At 44.0% G+C, this 16,512-nt stretch overlaps 1 protein-coding gene across 1 annotated transcript in view; it reads right to left on the reverse strand.

The window, feature by feature from the left end:
* The window catches only part of GRK1 (G protein-coupled receptor kinase 1), a 957,106-nt gene that overhangs the window by 576,950 nt on the left and 363,644 nt on the right, over nt 1-16,512 (reverse strand). The window contains exon 5 of the mRNA XM_069637128.1: nt 10,100-10,224. Coding sequence (XP_069493229.1) covers nt 10,100-10,224 — 125 coding nt within the window. The remainder of the gene's footprint in view (nt 1-10,099; nt 10,225-16,512) is intronic.

The following is a 16,512-nucleotide window of genomic DNA, read 5'->3' on the forward strand; positions in this document are numbered from 1 at the left end:
TTAAATGGCATTTTTTCTAAAACGTGCTTCTTAAGCAGAGCAATGTCCTGATGCAGCCCCTCCGACTCCCACACAGGTACAGGCAAGGACTTAAATATTGGTTTACTGCCCGAGTGAAGTGTTTAGCTTCTGAGAGTCTATCAAGTAAAATTAATAAGGTAACATTAGCTTTAAAAGGGACAGTTCCTGAACTATAAAAATGATTGTGGGATGAAGGGACAGGGATTATCTGATTCATCGGATTCATGTGAGATGGGGGAAACGAGAAAAACAAAGGGAAAGAATACTTGCCAGTTTCAGCCGTGAAGAGAAAAGAGAAAGGGGGAAGAAAGATGCGGCATGAAAGGAAAGGGAATGGGGTAGGCAGACTTTTAGAAAATTACTGTATTGTGGAGACAGGGGAGCAAAGGATGGGGGTGGAAGGAGGGGTGAGTATAAAAGGATGAATGGGTGATTAAAGGAATGGTTGAATGAATGTTCCTTTCCCGCTCTGCTGCATGTATCCAGCTTTCATCCGTAACCCCTGCTCCTTTGCTTCTGCTCTGCCTGTAGAACTTCATCATTGCATGCTACGGTTTCCTTTGCCTCTAATCCACCTGCCGTGCTTTGCTGTACTCATTACGCACCTCGTGATTCACAAAACTGGAGACGTCCTAGGCAGGTGAGCATTTCTTCTAAACATAATGGGCCTAACTTCCAAACCGTTTAGCACAGAGAAAAGTGACTTAGCACTGCAAAAGTACACTTTGCACCATGCTAAATGGGCATAATTCACCAATAAAGCCCTAAGCCCACGCTAAGTAGTAAGCGTGAGCAAGAACATTGCGTGGAACAAATGTATTGCGCTGGGAGTCGATTAATTGAATCGAAAGCACCCAGAAACCTGCAGCACAAAGAAAAATGAGTAGCGCCCGGCACGCCCACAACAAGCTTACATGCCAAACAGAACATAGCGCTATCCAGTGCTCCAGATAAGATTTTAGAGGTGGGAGTATTTTACTCTCTATTTTTAAACTTTGAGAGTAAATGTGATTTTAAGAGAGCCTGAATGGCGGCAGAGCATCCAATAGGAAAAAATAAATATATATATATATATATATAAAATGGTCTCTAGGGCAAGAAACGCTTCAGATCTCTCAAAATGTTAAATATCTTGGGATGACAATAAGCTCTGCTATAAATTATGGGCCCTGGCTTGCGGAAACCAAAAGGAAATGCAAACAACTAGCGAGCCAGGCATTAATTATCCATAAGAAATTTGGAAAATTTTAATTACGACCCGTCTTGTCCTTTTATCAACAGAAGGTCATCCCAGTTGTGACATATGGGGCAGAAAATGCCCTTGGTTGCCCGCATGAGACTTGGGCCTCCATAGAAAATTGCTTCTGGTCTAAGGTATTAAACCTTCCTAGAGGCGTGAAGACGTCTTGTAAAAGATATGAGCTTGCCCTAATATCGATGCATGCAAGAATATGTTGGAGCCTGTTGAACCTGTACCGAAAGACCTGCGCTCGAGCACAGATTCCACAATTCGATATCTTTCACAACGTCTTACGCGCTAACTCCAAAATTGTTTGTATGTGGACAAACAGATGCAAGGCTATTTTAACGAAATATGACATCAAAACTGATATGCTTCACGAGAATCCGGATGCAGCCAAATTAAAAATCTGGCATGCAGATTGGGAAGAAACCTGTGTGGAGAGATCATCTGCTAATCAAATGTGCGACGTGCCCTTAGAAGAACGTGCTTTTAACTCTCTTCAGCGCTGTGTGGCACTATTTCCTGACCCGCAGGCCCGAAGACTGTTCATATTGTTTCGACTGAACATGTTTAAAACTGTCGATCGGCTGCGCCTATGGGAGGGCTACGATCATCTGGCACCTGAAAGTAGGTTGTGTTCAAGTGTTCAAGTGCAAACAAATCACTAAAACACTTAGTGCTATTTTGCACCAAACTAAGATCCGTGAGGACAATCCATTTGGGTACCTGGAGCTTAAACCACCCATCCTTGTGTGCTGACGACTGGTGGAAGTTGATGTTTCAGGGATCTGACTTTAAAGCTAATACTTCCATTAACGCGGCTGTTGGAAACAATTGAAACCAGTTTGACACCAACAGAAGGAACACTCCTTGTAAACAGCATTACTGGGTGAAACCGCGTATGTCGATGTTAGATGTGGGAGTTATGGAAATGGACGGTCTGTTGGTGTTGGGTGTATGTCTATATGTGTGTGTTTATGTTGTACTTATTTTAAAGGTTTGTAAAAACCAATAAAATAAAACATACAAAAAATAAAAATATATTAACTGAGGTATAATAATCACAGTACCTAGATGTATGACGAGCCATTCATGAAGCGCTACATAAAGTTAAATACCTATCTGGATTATGACAGGGACAGGTTTTGCTGAGTTTCTATTTCAATTACCAATGTAATTTTCATTTGTTTGTTTTCGAACAGTGCTTGCACTTCCTTGAGAGTCAGGTTTTGGATGTTTTATTTGTAGTCCTGAATATTTGAGAGGCTAGAACACCTGTGTTCAGTGTAATGACAATCACTCACCATTGAGCAAAGACTCTGCTGCCACTGACCATCTATAGTAATGTACCCCATTGACTGCAAGGTTGAATGGATATAAACTAGACTGTGAATAGTCATCATTTTACACACGGTTTTTATAATTAGAATATAAATTAAATTATAAGTGTAAAAATTATCTGCCTGCGCATGATTATGCACAGAGCACCGGAACTTTGAAAAATACAATTGTGCAATACTGGTTTGCTTTCACTGGAAAAAAAGCATAACTTGTTAAAAAATATGAATTCTTAATTGCAACTTAGTTTTCTATCTTATTAGTTATTCAATTCTAAAATTCTAGGAAAACATGCACAGTGCTTCTGAAGCTGAATGGAAAGAAACCATTCCTTTGATCACAGTGTGCAGTTTATTTTTTTTAAAGGCTTCAGAGAAATACATTCTGTTTCAGAGGTGGCTTGCTAAACATCAAAAGAAGCCTTCTGGTTTTTGTCAAGTAACCTGATCTTTGCACTGGCCTCTGCTCTAACCCTCTGTGTAAATGTACCCAGGAAAATATATTTTTTTAAAATGTTTTATTTTTTTATTTGACATTTAGTTTATTACAAACTTTTATCAAAACATGAATCCACACATCCGATCGTATTTGCGACAGCCTTGATCTCATTCAATCAGTTTGTGTTCATCATGTATTTCTTTTTGCATCAGATCAAGTTTCCTAATCCGCATAAATTAAATTCGGGTGAGCGTATTTACGTGTCTTTCAGGATTGTATCCATATAGTCAATTACTGTGCATGTTAGCATTACATTATTTCATGTAAGTACTTTGATCCACCACTCATCCATATCGTCATTTAAAGGAGCAAAATTGTCTAAAAATTTGGATCGCAATGGTGACAATTCCAGGCATTCAGTGACCAAATGCTTCATTGTTTCGACTTCTGGCCTGCAGAATCCGCACTGGTTATTTAATGTGCCTTTGTTGTGTTTTAAAATTAACATTTCTTTTGTTTTGTACAGGTTTAGTCGAAACCTTAGGAACTGGTCTCTATGATAGCAAGAAGGTAATTTTATAAGGTAGTTCGGTGGATGGTCTACTCCTCACGCTATTGGGCCGTTATCTAAGGATGAGGCTAGATTATTCCATTTTTTGGTGTTCAGGATCCACTGCCACCACTTTAATTTTTTTCTTGCGGCAAGCCGGTTTGTCAGAACCGTGTTCATAGTAACCTCAGCTTCCTTTAAAATATTGTCAATTTTTGCTGTCCATGTATCGAGTAAGCCCTTATAAAAGCGGTTGTTATCCGGCTTCATCAGGCGATACGGTGGCGGTGCAGGTGACAGACGTATTTTTCCCAACACTGCGGCTGATTTCCAAATCACTAGGCTTTGCAATGATTCCAGTCCTAATTCATAACGTATTGCACAAATTGACACATTAGTGGGGAGCCTTAATGTTTTCTGTCAGAATTGGCCCTCAAGTTGATTCCAAAAGGTATTGCTTATGTTCCAACCTGCTTCACATCCCTATGTGATGATTGCCGTTACTTTCTGTCAGTAAAAACTTAATAATGGTTTAAGTGTGAATTTTCCATATGGCGTGTGTAGTTTGACAGCTTGTAAAGAAAGCATTTTCATTCTAGTTATTATATGCTGTGTCCGATTCCATTCGCGAATCGATTTATTGAATTCGATCCGCAAGTAGCGTATGGAGCTGACTGATTCGAGTGACTCGCCGGCTACTGACCACTTAAAAGTCTTGTCTCTTTTTTCTTTCTTGGTCCCAAATGAAAGAATTTTTGATTTATATATATTTATTTCCAGGTCGTTTTTTTGTAGATAATTATGCAGATTTTAAAGTAGGCGTTAAAGACCTATTTGTGTGTAGTCTATTAGCACAATGTCATCTGCATATGTGACCCAACTAATGTGCTGTCCATTTATCCGAGGTGGAAATGAATTTGTTGCTTCCAGAGATATTGGCAGATCAGAAATAAATAGTTTAAATAATAAGGGGGCCATAGGGAAAATAATAAAGCTGTCATATTTACAAGATTTTCATGCGTAAAAAGGCTTAGTACCCACCTTATCTGGAGGCCTGGCGCTATCGAACAACATTTATGCCGGGCCCATGTGAAATAAGTAATCAAGGATTACTCACAAGTAATCCCAAGTAATCACCATTTCTTCCCCTGCTCTCCTTCGACTGACAAGTCCTTGTCCCAGGACCTTCACTAATCTGCACCCCAGGCCCCTACATTAAGGAAGCACCCACAAGTTCACCCTTGTCCTAGTACACCCACTAATCTGCTCCCCAGCCTCTTACACTAAGGCAGCACCCAAAAGTCTACCCTCATCCCAGCACCCCCACTAATCTGTGCCCCCAAATCTACATCACTCTAGGCTCACTCCTCTCCCACATAATACTTGCCCCAAAAATGTGCCACATCTCAATAATGCACCACAAATGCACATCGCCCCAAAACCCACTCTTACTATTTCAGTGCACCGTACTGACATCAGGAGTCTAATTAAATGTGAAATGTCTGACTGAATATCCTTTGAACCACCTAACTAGACCACATACACCCATGTAATTTGACTACAACACTTGCCTGACAACAGCTCACTTGATGTGTCCCCCATACCCTTTGCACATAGGGACACAACAATCAGACTCCCACAGATGTACACATTTTGTTTCCTGCTGAACAGACAAGAGGTATGCTGCCACACACTCATGATCCATTGGAAAAAGGGTACTGTCACATACCCAACAGTAATGGAAACCCACACCCATTCATTGTCCCTATAAGGTGGCAAACAGGCTTGTGGGCCTTGTTCAATGCGATGGAGGTGTTAGCCTTACAATCATTATAACAGCAGCAACGTGTGCCCATGCACACCATGTACATTATTGACCAGAAAGCTTGTACTGCAAATCACAGAAGTAGCCAAGCAACAGATGTGAATGACAAATACGTGAAACACGAATAACTCCAAACATGTAATGTCACCATATCTACAAATATCCACATACGTACATTGGCCATGAAGGCATCAAACTAGACATCACACTCACATGAAGCATGCACAAATTTCTCCCAGAAGATAGGCCAGTTTTAATATGACCCATAGAGTGTGCCCTAAACACAACCCTAACCATCAATCTGGATTCCGAGCATCCAGAGGTACGGAAACTGCTCTTCTGAACACCCGTGAAGAACTGCTTGCATCCATGGATTCCAACTCTGCTGCTGTCCTCATCCTTCTTGATCTCTCCTCTGCATTTGACACAGTCAACCACTCCATCCTCATACAAAGGCTCCACGACACCCTTGGTATCTTGGAGAGGGCATTGGACTGACTGACCTCCTTCCTAACTGATCGCTCCTCCCAAGTCATCCTGGGCACCTTCTGCTCTCCTACTTCCTTCTCCACCTGTGGTGTCCCCCAGGGCTCTATTCTCTTGCCTTGGTTCTTTAACATCTACCTTACTCAGCTGGCACAGCTCATCTCCTCCTTCTCCCCCAACTTCCAGTATTATGCTGACGACACACAACTCTTCTGCAAGCTTCCTGCTGAACCTCTTGCACCTTCAATCATCCCTGACTGCCTTTCTGTCATCCAGGCCTGGTGCACTTCCAATGATCTCTGCCTCAATACAAGCAAAAATGGAGATCCTTCCCATTGGGATCCCTGCAGCGGACGTTTTCCCTTCACTCTGGCCTTCTTCCATGGCTCTCCCCTGCTCCCTCTTCTGAAGCCAGAAACCTTGGCGTCATCTTCGACTCCTCTCTCTCCTTCCTTCCTCACACTCAGGACGTTGGCAGTAAGTCCCACTTTCAGCTCTTCTTTCTCAAAGGAATTCTACCTTTTCTCACCTTCCCCCAAAAGCTCAATGTTACCCGAGTCCCGTTTCTCTCCATGTTTGACTATTGCAATATCCTCCTCCAGAATCTACCTTCTTCCACTCTGTGACCCCTCCAGCTAATCCAGAATAGGGCATCGAGACTTATCCTTGGCCTCAAGCTCAGGGACTGCATCTCTCCTGCTCTAAAAAGTCTTCACTGGCTCCCGGTTACTTCACGGATTAAATTCAAATCCCTTTGTATCATCCACAAGGCTGTCTGGGGCCGGGGACCACACTATTTGCAACTTTTTCTTAGTAAATATTCCCCTCTAGACCTCTGCGCTCCTCTGGCACAACTCTTTGTGTGTAAAGCTTTTTGCTAAATAGAGGGCAGGAGGTTGATCGCTTTCCTCAGCTGGCTCCCTTCTTTGGAACAGCTTTCCCCTCCCTCTTTGTTTTAAGCAGGACTTTCTTAAATTACGGAAGCTCCTCACGACTTTCATCTTTACCTCCTCCTTCCCTCCCTCTCTCCTCTGTTAATCTCACAGTTGTTTGTTTGGTGTTGAGGGCCTTTATGTATCCTCTGGGCCCTAACCTTCCACACCAAATCTCCCCCCAGCTTCTGTCTATCCTCATCACTTGCCTCGGCTCACACACTTACCTTATATTGCACTTCACCTGTTGCTTACCCATGAGCACTCCAGCACCTATCCCACTCCCCCTCCATTCTGCATTTGCACATTCCGAACACTCACAAGGCATAGTAGGTTTGTCCCGCCCACTGTATTATTATTTGTTATGTATTTAATTGTTTCTCATCTCCTTGTCCCCTCCCTGTTGCCCTGTGGGTGCTTTGAAACGGTATGTACTTCCTGTATAAGCTCCTAAAAAGCGAACAATTAATAAATAAATAAATATGACTGCCCTAGGACAAACTTAGTTGGAGATTATGTTCGTACAAAAGGTGCACAAAGACAAAGACGCACAAAAGCATGCATACACCAGCAAGCCAACACATACTGCACACGGCACAAAGAGACGGCAAACAATGGTGTTGAATAATAGAGTATAACAGTATTGATGCAAAAGAATGTACAATGATGTAAACTGAAAAAATAAATACAACAACAGGAAATGTACAACTAGTGAACTATGTACAACAGTCAGCAGGCTAGTCCATGCTTACCTCAGACAATGCCTGAGCCAAGGCCTATTCACCATCCACATCTGCCTCTTGTAGGCGGTTCTCTGTTGTTTCCTGAAAGGCTTGCAGGGCCTCCCTCATCCTACACTCAATCTCCTCTGTGCCCGGCAAGATTCCTCCAGGATGGCAGTCCATGTCCGTGCCAACCTCTCCTCAACCCTACCAATTGCTGCATCATGTGCCTGCTGCCTCTCTTAATCCTGTTGCCTCACAAACTCCACCTGTGATGACAGCAGTGCCTGCAGACGCCGTCGAGCCTCCTGTCTCACTTGCACCATGAGTGCACCTTCCCTCCTCCACCTGCTGGCAATGCCATCCAGGATTTGCCTCTTCAACGACATTCTTACTTTCTTCTCATTTGGCATTTCAATGAAGTGCAATGCATATGTTGTGAGACACTGAGACATTAGATACATCTATTTCAATGTCAACAGTAACACGTGTATCATCGCAGAACAGTACAACGTTTATGTTTGCTGGTAGTGCGCCTGAAACCAGAGCGACCCGAAGCCTGAAAAGTTTCCTGAGCTTGTAACTATCCCTTCTTTTCAATGCATTTTACGTTCACATTGTTGCTTTCAATACCTATTGTAGCTGGATTGTGCCTCTATACCAGTGTGCCTAGGTGAAGCCATGCACCGCATCTCATGACGCTCTATAAATAATATAATATATATCTATGCCTCAATGAATGCACAACTGTCTATGTTGGGGTGATTCCAGAAACTGGACGCAGTGATGTATCACTCCGTACTACACAGACATTCTTTCCACAGGTCGGGGCCGGCATATAAGATCCCATCTTGCTGAAACAGCACTTGTGATTCAGGCCTACTGCTGCTATGCCGTGCGCTGCGCAGTGTGTCTAGGTGAGTCTGTTTAGTTGTAAGCACTCGGTAGTCCTTTAACTCGGTGCAGTTGGAGCCTGTGGTCTAAAACTATCACTGAATGAGCTGCTTTCAATCCTCGGATCAGTGAGGAGAGGCAGCGCGTGTGCCTGCGCTTTCCACAGTGAGTGCCACTTTGAGCTGTATAAATAGACTAACGAAGTAAGTTTGTTCCTATTGGCTTTACTTTTATTTTAAAAAACCTGTTCCGGAACGATTTCTTTTTAAAATAAAGGTATAGGAATTGTATAAATGTTTTTTAAAAGGCTTAAGAGCGCAGCTCCCACTCACTTCGATCACTGACATAAGTATAGCTTTCTAAGAGGCTTAAGGTATAGTTGAATCTATCACAACTGTATTCATGGAAACACTATCACATATTCAGAGAACATGTGGGCAGTGGCCCTTAATTATCTCTTTCAGATGTGTTAAAGCATTTGGAGGGACTAGGATAGAGTGAGGTACTGCCTGCAAACATTTGTCACACAGACAAGACTGGGGCCTACTTAACTAGCCCTAAGCAGACCTTCAGAGGCATCAGTCCCTCTGGAGTTTTACTGAATGCCTGATTTGCCACTCGCATCCAACTTCTGAGTCCTATGTGACAGTAAACTTGTATTCATAGCTAAAGTAAATGCTGTTGCCAAGAATGCGTGGTTCCATGTGATAATGTCACTGTGAAAAAGTAGACTTTTTTCCTGACCCCAAAAATGATTTCCCGAATTATTCTAGGAGGGGTATAACTATATATTATTACCTCCAATCCTGAAATATTTTGGGAGTGTTTGATTGTCTGAAGGGTACGTTTTTAGGGAAATGTTGCCGCCTGGCTGCCATTTTCATGGATACCACTGGATATCACTGGATACTGAATGTGTTATACCACCTAAAGTTGGTAAGTGGGCTCATCCTCCTCCGCCTCCTCCTTTGCTAAAAGATTGATTGATTTTCGAGGAGGTCACATACCTTTTGGACTACTGAAACGCCTTCAACACCTTTTGGGGGTAGATCCTTCATGTTCATGGTCGTTCCCAAAGGGAGGATTTCCTACCTCGTTTAAGTGCGGAATTGAACGTGTAACGTTCTGGAGATCCATTTACAGTATGCTGCATGTGGTCAATAGGAATTACCCCTCCAAACTATTCACCTAAGTCTCTCTTGCTGTAGCTTTCTCCTTCTTCCTACTGGCCAGACATCTAAGACTAGAACTAGTTGAAATATTGCTATTGTGCAGGGGATTTCTGCAGTGTGAATAGTTTGGGGGTCTCAAGCATTATGGCTCCCAAAGCAAGAGGCGGAAATGTAGGGGCTAAAGAGTTGGTGTGTATGTGCCAGTTCAAGCGTTAACAGTAAAGCCAAACTATAACAGTGGAATGTGGCAAATACATTACCACTGATATGTATTGTAATGTGAAAAAGGTAATGCCTTTTAACTACCTACACAAAGTAAAAATCATACTAACACATCTGAACAAATGATTGCAAAGTTATTACAATAATCAACAATAAAAGGGAATTCGAAAAGTATAACAGTAGTTGTTAGAGCAGGCAGCAGCAAATCAACGGAGCTCCCTATGTGACAGTGTTATTGTACTGGAGACACCAATACCTTTTCACCTCTCGATCGGAAGGGTCCCTTTGCAGCAATCATCTCATACAGTGTAACACCAAGTGCAAAATAGTCCACTGAATGATCATATTCTTCACCTTGCAGTAACTCTGGAGCCATGAATCCTACAAAACAGTAACAAAACAAAAAAAAAGAAATGAATACAGCAATGCCAATGTTGCTTGCATTCACTTGTGCGTGGAGTCAAAGTTAGATCTACAGGGCCAAATGGTAATTGTAAATTGTGTAACATGCCCTTTCTTCTATAAGATATACATTAATTTAACCAGGTCAAATAATCTATATCTAGCAATGCCTTAAAATATGCGAAATACTTAAAGTAATGATTGCCAATTTAACCTAGTCATTAAAAACATGTTCTCCAACAAGTATTATTGAAAATAAAAAAGGCATACTCAACTGTCCAACATAAGTATTAATAGAAGTAACCATTTGTGTCTTAAGTTTTAAAACATATAATCCTGTAATAACTATTCAATAAAACAAATTAGAATCTACATAGGGTTTCTTGTAAGCCTTGAGAGATTTTATAGCATGCACTGACTTAATAAAGTTGGCTATTGCAAACCAATTTTCAACACTCTGGGCCATCAGGAGCCTGCCTTATTCTTAATGAATGCTTTATTCATCTGGTGTTTCTGTGGATTGTCAAGTCGTGGGTAACTGCAAAGGAAATGTAAAACTGTATTTTTTTTTGTTTTGTTGATAAATAGCAAATCCCATGTTCAGCTGGGATTTTAGACCACTTTCCCAATACTACATGCAGGAAACATGACAAAAGCACAATTTTATCATGCATGTCCCCTATTCGCAATGCGAAAACAAAACACATTTAATTTAATTTTATTTTATTAGTGTTCCAATTTGAAAACATAAGCCTAACACAATTTCTATTTTAAAAAAAGACAGTAAGAAAAATAAATGGTACAAAGTCAATACTATTAACCCCATCATCGACCCTTACACCATTTCAACAAATTCAGTTCTTGATAATGCATACATTTCTGACATAATATTTTGTACACTATTTGGATAGACATTCTTCAAATTTCAGTGGCGTAAACCGTGGCTACCTCATTGTAACTGTATACTATTATACATTTCCCTTTGCATTCTCTCCAATGAGATTTAAAATGTCATTCACAAACCTTAGACTAGCCAAAATTAATGATATGTGGTTCCCGGCTAAAATCCTGCTGCAGAATTATAAAAATGGATGTACATTCATATCATGTAAAAACCCCTTAAAGTGCTTAGATCTATATTGATGTAAACTGGGGCATTTCAAAACAAGATGGTTTCATGTTTCAATGCTTTCTTTCACATTACAGAAGTGACAGGTGTGCTTCTTCCTTGGGATTTGAAGCCTTGCTCCTATAACTTCGAAGAAACAGGTGCTTCCATTTGCGGCACAGGATTGTTTTGATCTATGCATTCACTGTAGTAAAACATCCCTCCTCACGTGCCAAGCTGTAAAGTAATGAGTTTTTATCCACAGCGTCTCTCGTTTTGCACCATTCATACTCCCATAATAGTTTTTAACTCAACTTGGATTTTCTATGATATTCTGTTTGCGCTGGTTTATTGTAGGAAGTAGATGTTCACATTCTTTCCCCCATTTAGATTAAATAGAGTTACATGTTCCCTTTAGTTCAAGATGTACATTTATGAAAAGGAATTATGAAGGTGTTCTAAGATTTTCTTGTAAAAAGATAGGATTTTCCCCCTTAATCAGACATGTTAACAATAGGAGCCCGAGTTCATATCCTAAAACACCTGCTGTTACGCAAACCCCAAAATCCTTCTCCAAATCAGTCTTTCCTTGGTCATGTGATATCCTCAGTGTTGAAAATAAAATCTCTGTATCATACAAGAGATATGGAACCACCTTTGCTTTGTAATATTTTAGCATGTGGAGGAAAGACCATAAGGATTGTTTTTATTTTCATTTCTGCAATAAATATCCCACACTTCCTTTTGAGTTTATCTAAATGTGGAACCCATCTTGGATCTATTATGCAACGTGAATCCCAAATAACTGAATGGGTCCACTGTCTCCATTATTTCCATGTTTACTTTCCATGTGAAATTTCTTGTATCCTTATCATTTATTAATTAAGTTGCATTCATTTCTAAATCATGTTCCGGCAATAGGAAGTTATTGCGTCTAGCCTGGTCGCTGACCAATGGGCTTTTGGGCCAGTACCACTAAGTCATTCTGCATAGACCAAGTGTTGCCCTTCACCGGGAACCAATTAGTGGGAGAATTCTTTTCTCTTTTATCTTTTGGAAGTGCTCCAGACCACGGCTTCATAAATCACAGACCTGGAAACAGGCCTTGCCTACATCTCTGATACCTTGAGGCTCAAAGCCATTCGCATTTGGTTATCCTTGTGGAAGATCAACAAATGGGGCTCATTACAACTTACCGACACCGTTGTTTCCGGACCGGCAAAGTACAAGTCTGGGGAGCGGGTGCCTTCCCGCCCGGCCGGTCTGACTTGCCGGACGGGCCAGAACCTGCCCACAGACTTTCACAGAAGCATCGGCACTGTTATTACTGGTGCCAGTGTTTCCGTGGTCCCCATTCCCATAGAGTCCTATCAGACTTTATGGGAATGGGGAACAACATATTACCGGTGCCTGACTTTCCGGCCACTGGGGTTGTAATACTCGGTGTTACCGGCAAGCCAGGCGGCAGTAACAGTTTGGGTCCGGCAGCTACTTGCCGGTTTTACCGGCACGGTTACCACCGGACACGTAATGAGGCCCAATGTACCCAAAGCACTGATAAGACATCTACTGTCCTTGGGCAATCACTTCAAAATAGAATGGTTATTTTACACTAAAAGAAAACTCTCTGGACTGCGGGTTGGCAGATGGTTTTGCAAATCATTGCCACTTTGTCTGCGAAAGAACTAAAAAGCAGACGTTCTACCCTTTGGAATAGCAGTAGGAAGGATATACATTTCCAGAGGTTTTCTGTAAAACAATGGGCCTAATTCACAGAAACAGTTTATAATGCAAAACCCCATTGGAAAACGCTCTGTGTATCAGGCCCAATATCTCCCTCTCTCACCATCCACTGGTATAACATAACAGGTGTATTTATAGAGTGCACATTCACCCCACAAAGGGGTATCTTGTTGCTATTGACAGATAACAGATGTTTATTGTACTCCTACGTCCTGTCCCCTTTCCTCCATACTTTTGGAACATTCCGTCCAGTGGGACCGGACTTGAGCACTTTTGTCAAAAAGCATAACATTGAAAAATGTGTCCTTCCTCTCTTTTTACGTGGGGTACCGCACGCAGCCGTAACCCCGCTCTCCTTAGCTCCACCCCGCGCATCGCTCTTCAGTCCTTTTCTCTGCACAATCGGGGCTGGACGCACTTGCATCACCAGGAAGACACTTTTCTTCTTTCCCGTTGTCCTTTCCTCCTGCTGCGGTTGTGCGGTCGCGTAGTTCTCCCTCTCTGCCGGATCATTTGGGATTTGTCTCTTGTTCCTCTTGCGAACGTCGTTTTGCTTGGGCGGATCCCCATTCTTTCTGCTTGGAGTGACTGGGACTGGATCACTGTTGGGACTCATGTTTCTACTGCGATTCCCTTTCGGTCCGGGCACTTCAGCGCCATCTTCGACGGTGGGAGGAGATCTTCCAGCGAGTTTCTCCACCGCATTTTCAACTCTTCATCGACGAAAAGAAGAGACGCCCGGTAAGTTCTTTACTTTTTAGGGAACCCCGACCGTGGGACTCCTTCCCGGGGTCCTCCAGGTCCAGGAGGGGCTTCAAAAGCACTGCTACCAGGGTTTCCCCTGAGGTGCCTCGCAGGCCTAATAGGCGTACTAGGGTTTTCTCCGAGGGTTTCTGCGAGGGGCCTGCCTACACCGGATCACGATCCGACGTTCACCAATCAGGTGCTAATAGCCAGCCGAGTCGTGCTGAGGCTTTGGGTAACAGAGTTTGCTCCCAGGTCTCCTTGTCTGGAGCTTCCCATAATGACACCGGTGTGCGCTCCGAGGCCTCTGTTGAGGCTTTCTGTACTGAACCACGGTTCGAGGCCCCTCTCAGGGGAGCTATAAAGACCAGACTCTGTTCTGAGGTTTCTCTCATCGAGGCTAAGGTGTTTACCGACAGAACTGAGAGACCCATTAAGGTCTTGTCTGTGAGCTGGATTCCTCAGCATTCTTGCGCTCACAGTGATACCGGTTCTGTTGAGGGGGCACAGGGAGAGGTCGCTGACCGTTTCTCCTCTGTTACCGGCTTGGCCGGGGTTCCTCTCTTAGAGGCTAATTCAAAGGGTCACGACAGGATGTCCAGTAAACATCCCAGGCCCCATAGTACCGACTCTGCTGAGGATCCTTGTGTCAAGGCAAAAGTTTCAATCAAGTCCCCTGACCAGTCTGTGGAGTTACGTGCCTCATCCACACATGTGACGCAGTTCTCCTCAGATGCTCACAAAATGGCGGGCGTTCCCGCGTGGTCTACTTTGGCCATTTTGGATTCTTCCCTCACACCCACGCTATCGACGGCGGGTGCTGGGAAGCTTCTTTTTGGTGGACAACCTTGTCCACGGGACAGTATGAATGTGTTCTGCCCCTCCTATGACTGGCACACTCGGATGCCACTACCGCATACGGTCTCGCTTCCTCCTGCTTCTGCCCCACCGGTCTTTGTAGGCCCCATTGGTGGTGGGTCCTCTTGGCAGCATTCCTCCCTGCGTTCTTGGGGGTATGCCCCTCATGTGTGGCTTCTGCCCATTCCAGTACCTAAAGTTTCAGCAGAGGATGCCTTTTTTGGGAGGTTTCGGAGTCTTATGAACACTGATTCCATGAGGGAGTACTTTAAAGGTCTTTTTAGGGAGATCTGCCCTCTGGTGCCGCATCCTGCCCCGGCAGTTCCAGTCACGGCACCTGTCGCTCCGGCAGCAGTACCACCTCTACCTCCCGGCCCGCCTCCACCTCTTCCGCTTCTGCCTCCGTTGTGTCTGGTTGACAAGACTCCAGCAGAGCGAGACGTCCATTTGACACCAGTCGCATCACACCCGGCGGATCCTGACATTCTGGACGACCCTCAGGCAGACCAGGATAGTGAGGACCAGCCTCGCTCTGTCAGAGCATTCCATGACCGGGTTCTGGACATGATGTCACTCCTTGACATACCAGTACCTGAGGCACCCGCTCCGCAGGAAGGGGTGCTTTCAGGGGCACTCACCTTGTCTCCGCAGGAGCGCACCGGCCTGTTCCTTCAGAAGGACGTTCTGGCCGAGGCCCGCAAAGTCTGGGATAAACCCCACACTGGGCTTAATATAAATAAGAGAATTGACGCCCGTTACAGGCTCCACACCTCAAAGGAAGTAGCCTTGGCGTCATGTCTGCTCCCTTCCTCAATGGTGGTTGCGGCCGCCACTCTGCAATCCAATCCAGCCTCTGCACCATCTGCTGCTGTAGCTCAAGTTCTGGCCAAGGAAGACAAGTTGCTCCATTCCTTGGCCAAGAAGGTTTTTGCCAACTCGGCGCTGCAATTGCGTCAGGCTAACGCAGAGCTAATTTTGGCGTCTGCGAATATGAAACTGTCAAGGGATTTGGCTGACTTCCAGGAGTTCATTCTTTGGTACATGCTGGAAGACTTTAAAGGCGGCGGTTTGTCAGACGCCAGGGTATTGGCGCAGGATATGCTGGAGGCTGCTGGGCACCATGTCGCCACCTCAGCTCGAGGACTCATGTTGGGGGTGGACACCTCACGTCAAGCTTGGCTTCTTGCAACAAAGGTTTCGAAGGAGGTCCAAGATGAAGTTCTGTACCTGCCTTTTGATGGCAAAGAGTTGTTTCATTCTTCAACGCATGACAAGCTTACAAAGCTTACAAAGACTAAGGTGAGCATGCAAACTGCCAAGTCTCTGTCAGTGCTTGTGAAGCCTCCAGTCAAAGCTCAGAGATCTGGATCCCAGTCTCGGTCCTCCTCAGGCATCAGAGGGTTCCAGGACTGCAGATCACGCAGAGCTGATCCCCTGACAGGTAGCTCCCGTCGGAGACAGCAAAAGGGTAGATTTTTCTCTCGGTCCTCAGCCTCCTCTTCAGGGACTGGTAGTCTCTCTGCTGAAAAGTCTGCAAAATTATATTTGTTGGCGCTCGCACGAGACTCCAGTGGGAGGACGAATCTCGTCTCATCTGGAGGCATGGCAAACCATCACCGAAGACCGGTGGGTTTTGTCCATCGCTTGGGTGGGCTTCCTCTTGCCCCTCTCTCAAACCCCACCCTTCAATCCTTCCTTTCAGCAGTCGGAGACGCCCTCCCTTAGAGCCTAGATCCAGAAGCTTCTAGATCTCAGGGCAGTGGAACCCGTTCCCTGGTTGGAACGAGGGGAGAGTTTTTACTCTTGTCTGTTCA

Source organism: Ambystoma mexicanum, chromosome 7p (assembly GCF_040938575.1).
Source record: "Ambystoma mexicanum isolate Mex_15411 chromosome 7p, UKY_AmexF1_1, whole genome shotgun sequence".
In the NCBI taxonomy this organism is placed as follows: Eukaryota; Metazoa; Chordata; class Amphibia; order Caudata; family Ambystomatidae; genus Ambystoma; species Ambystoma mexicanum.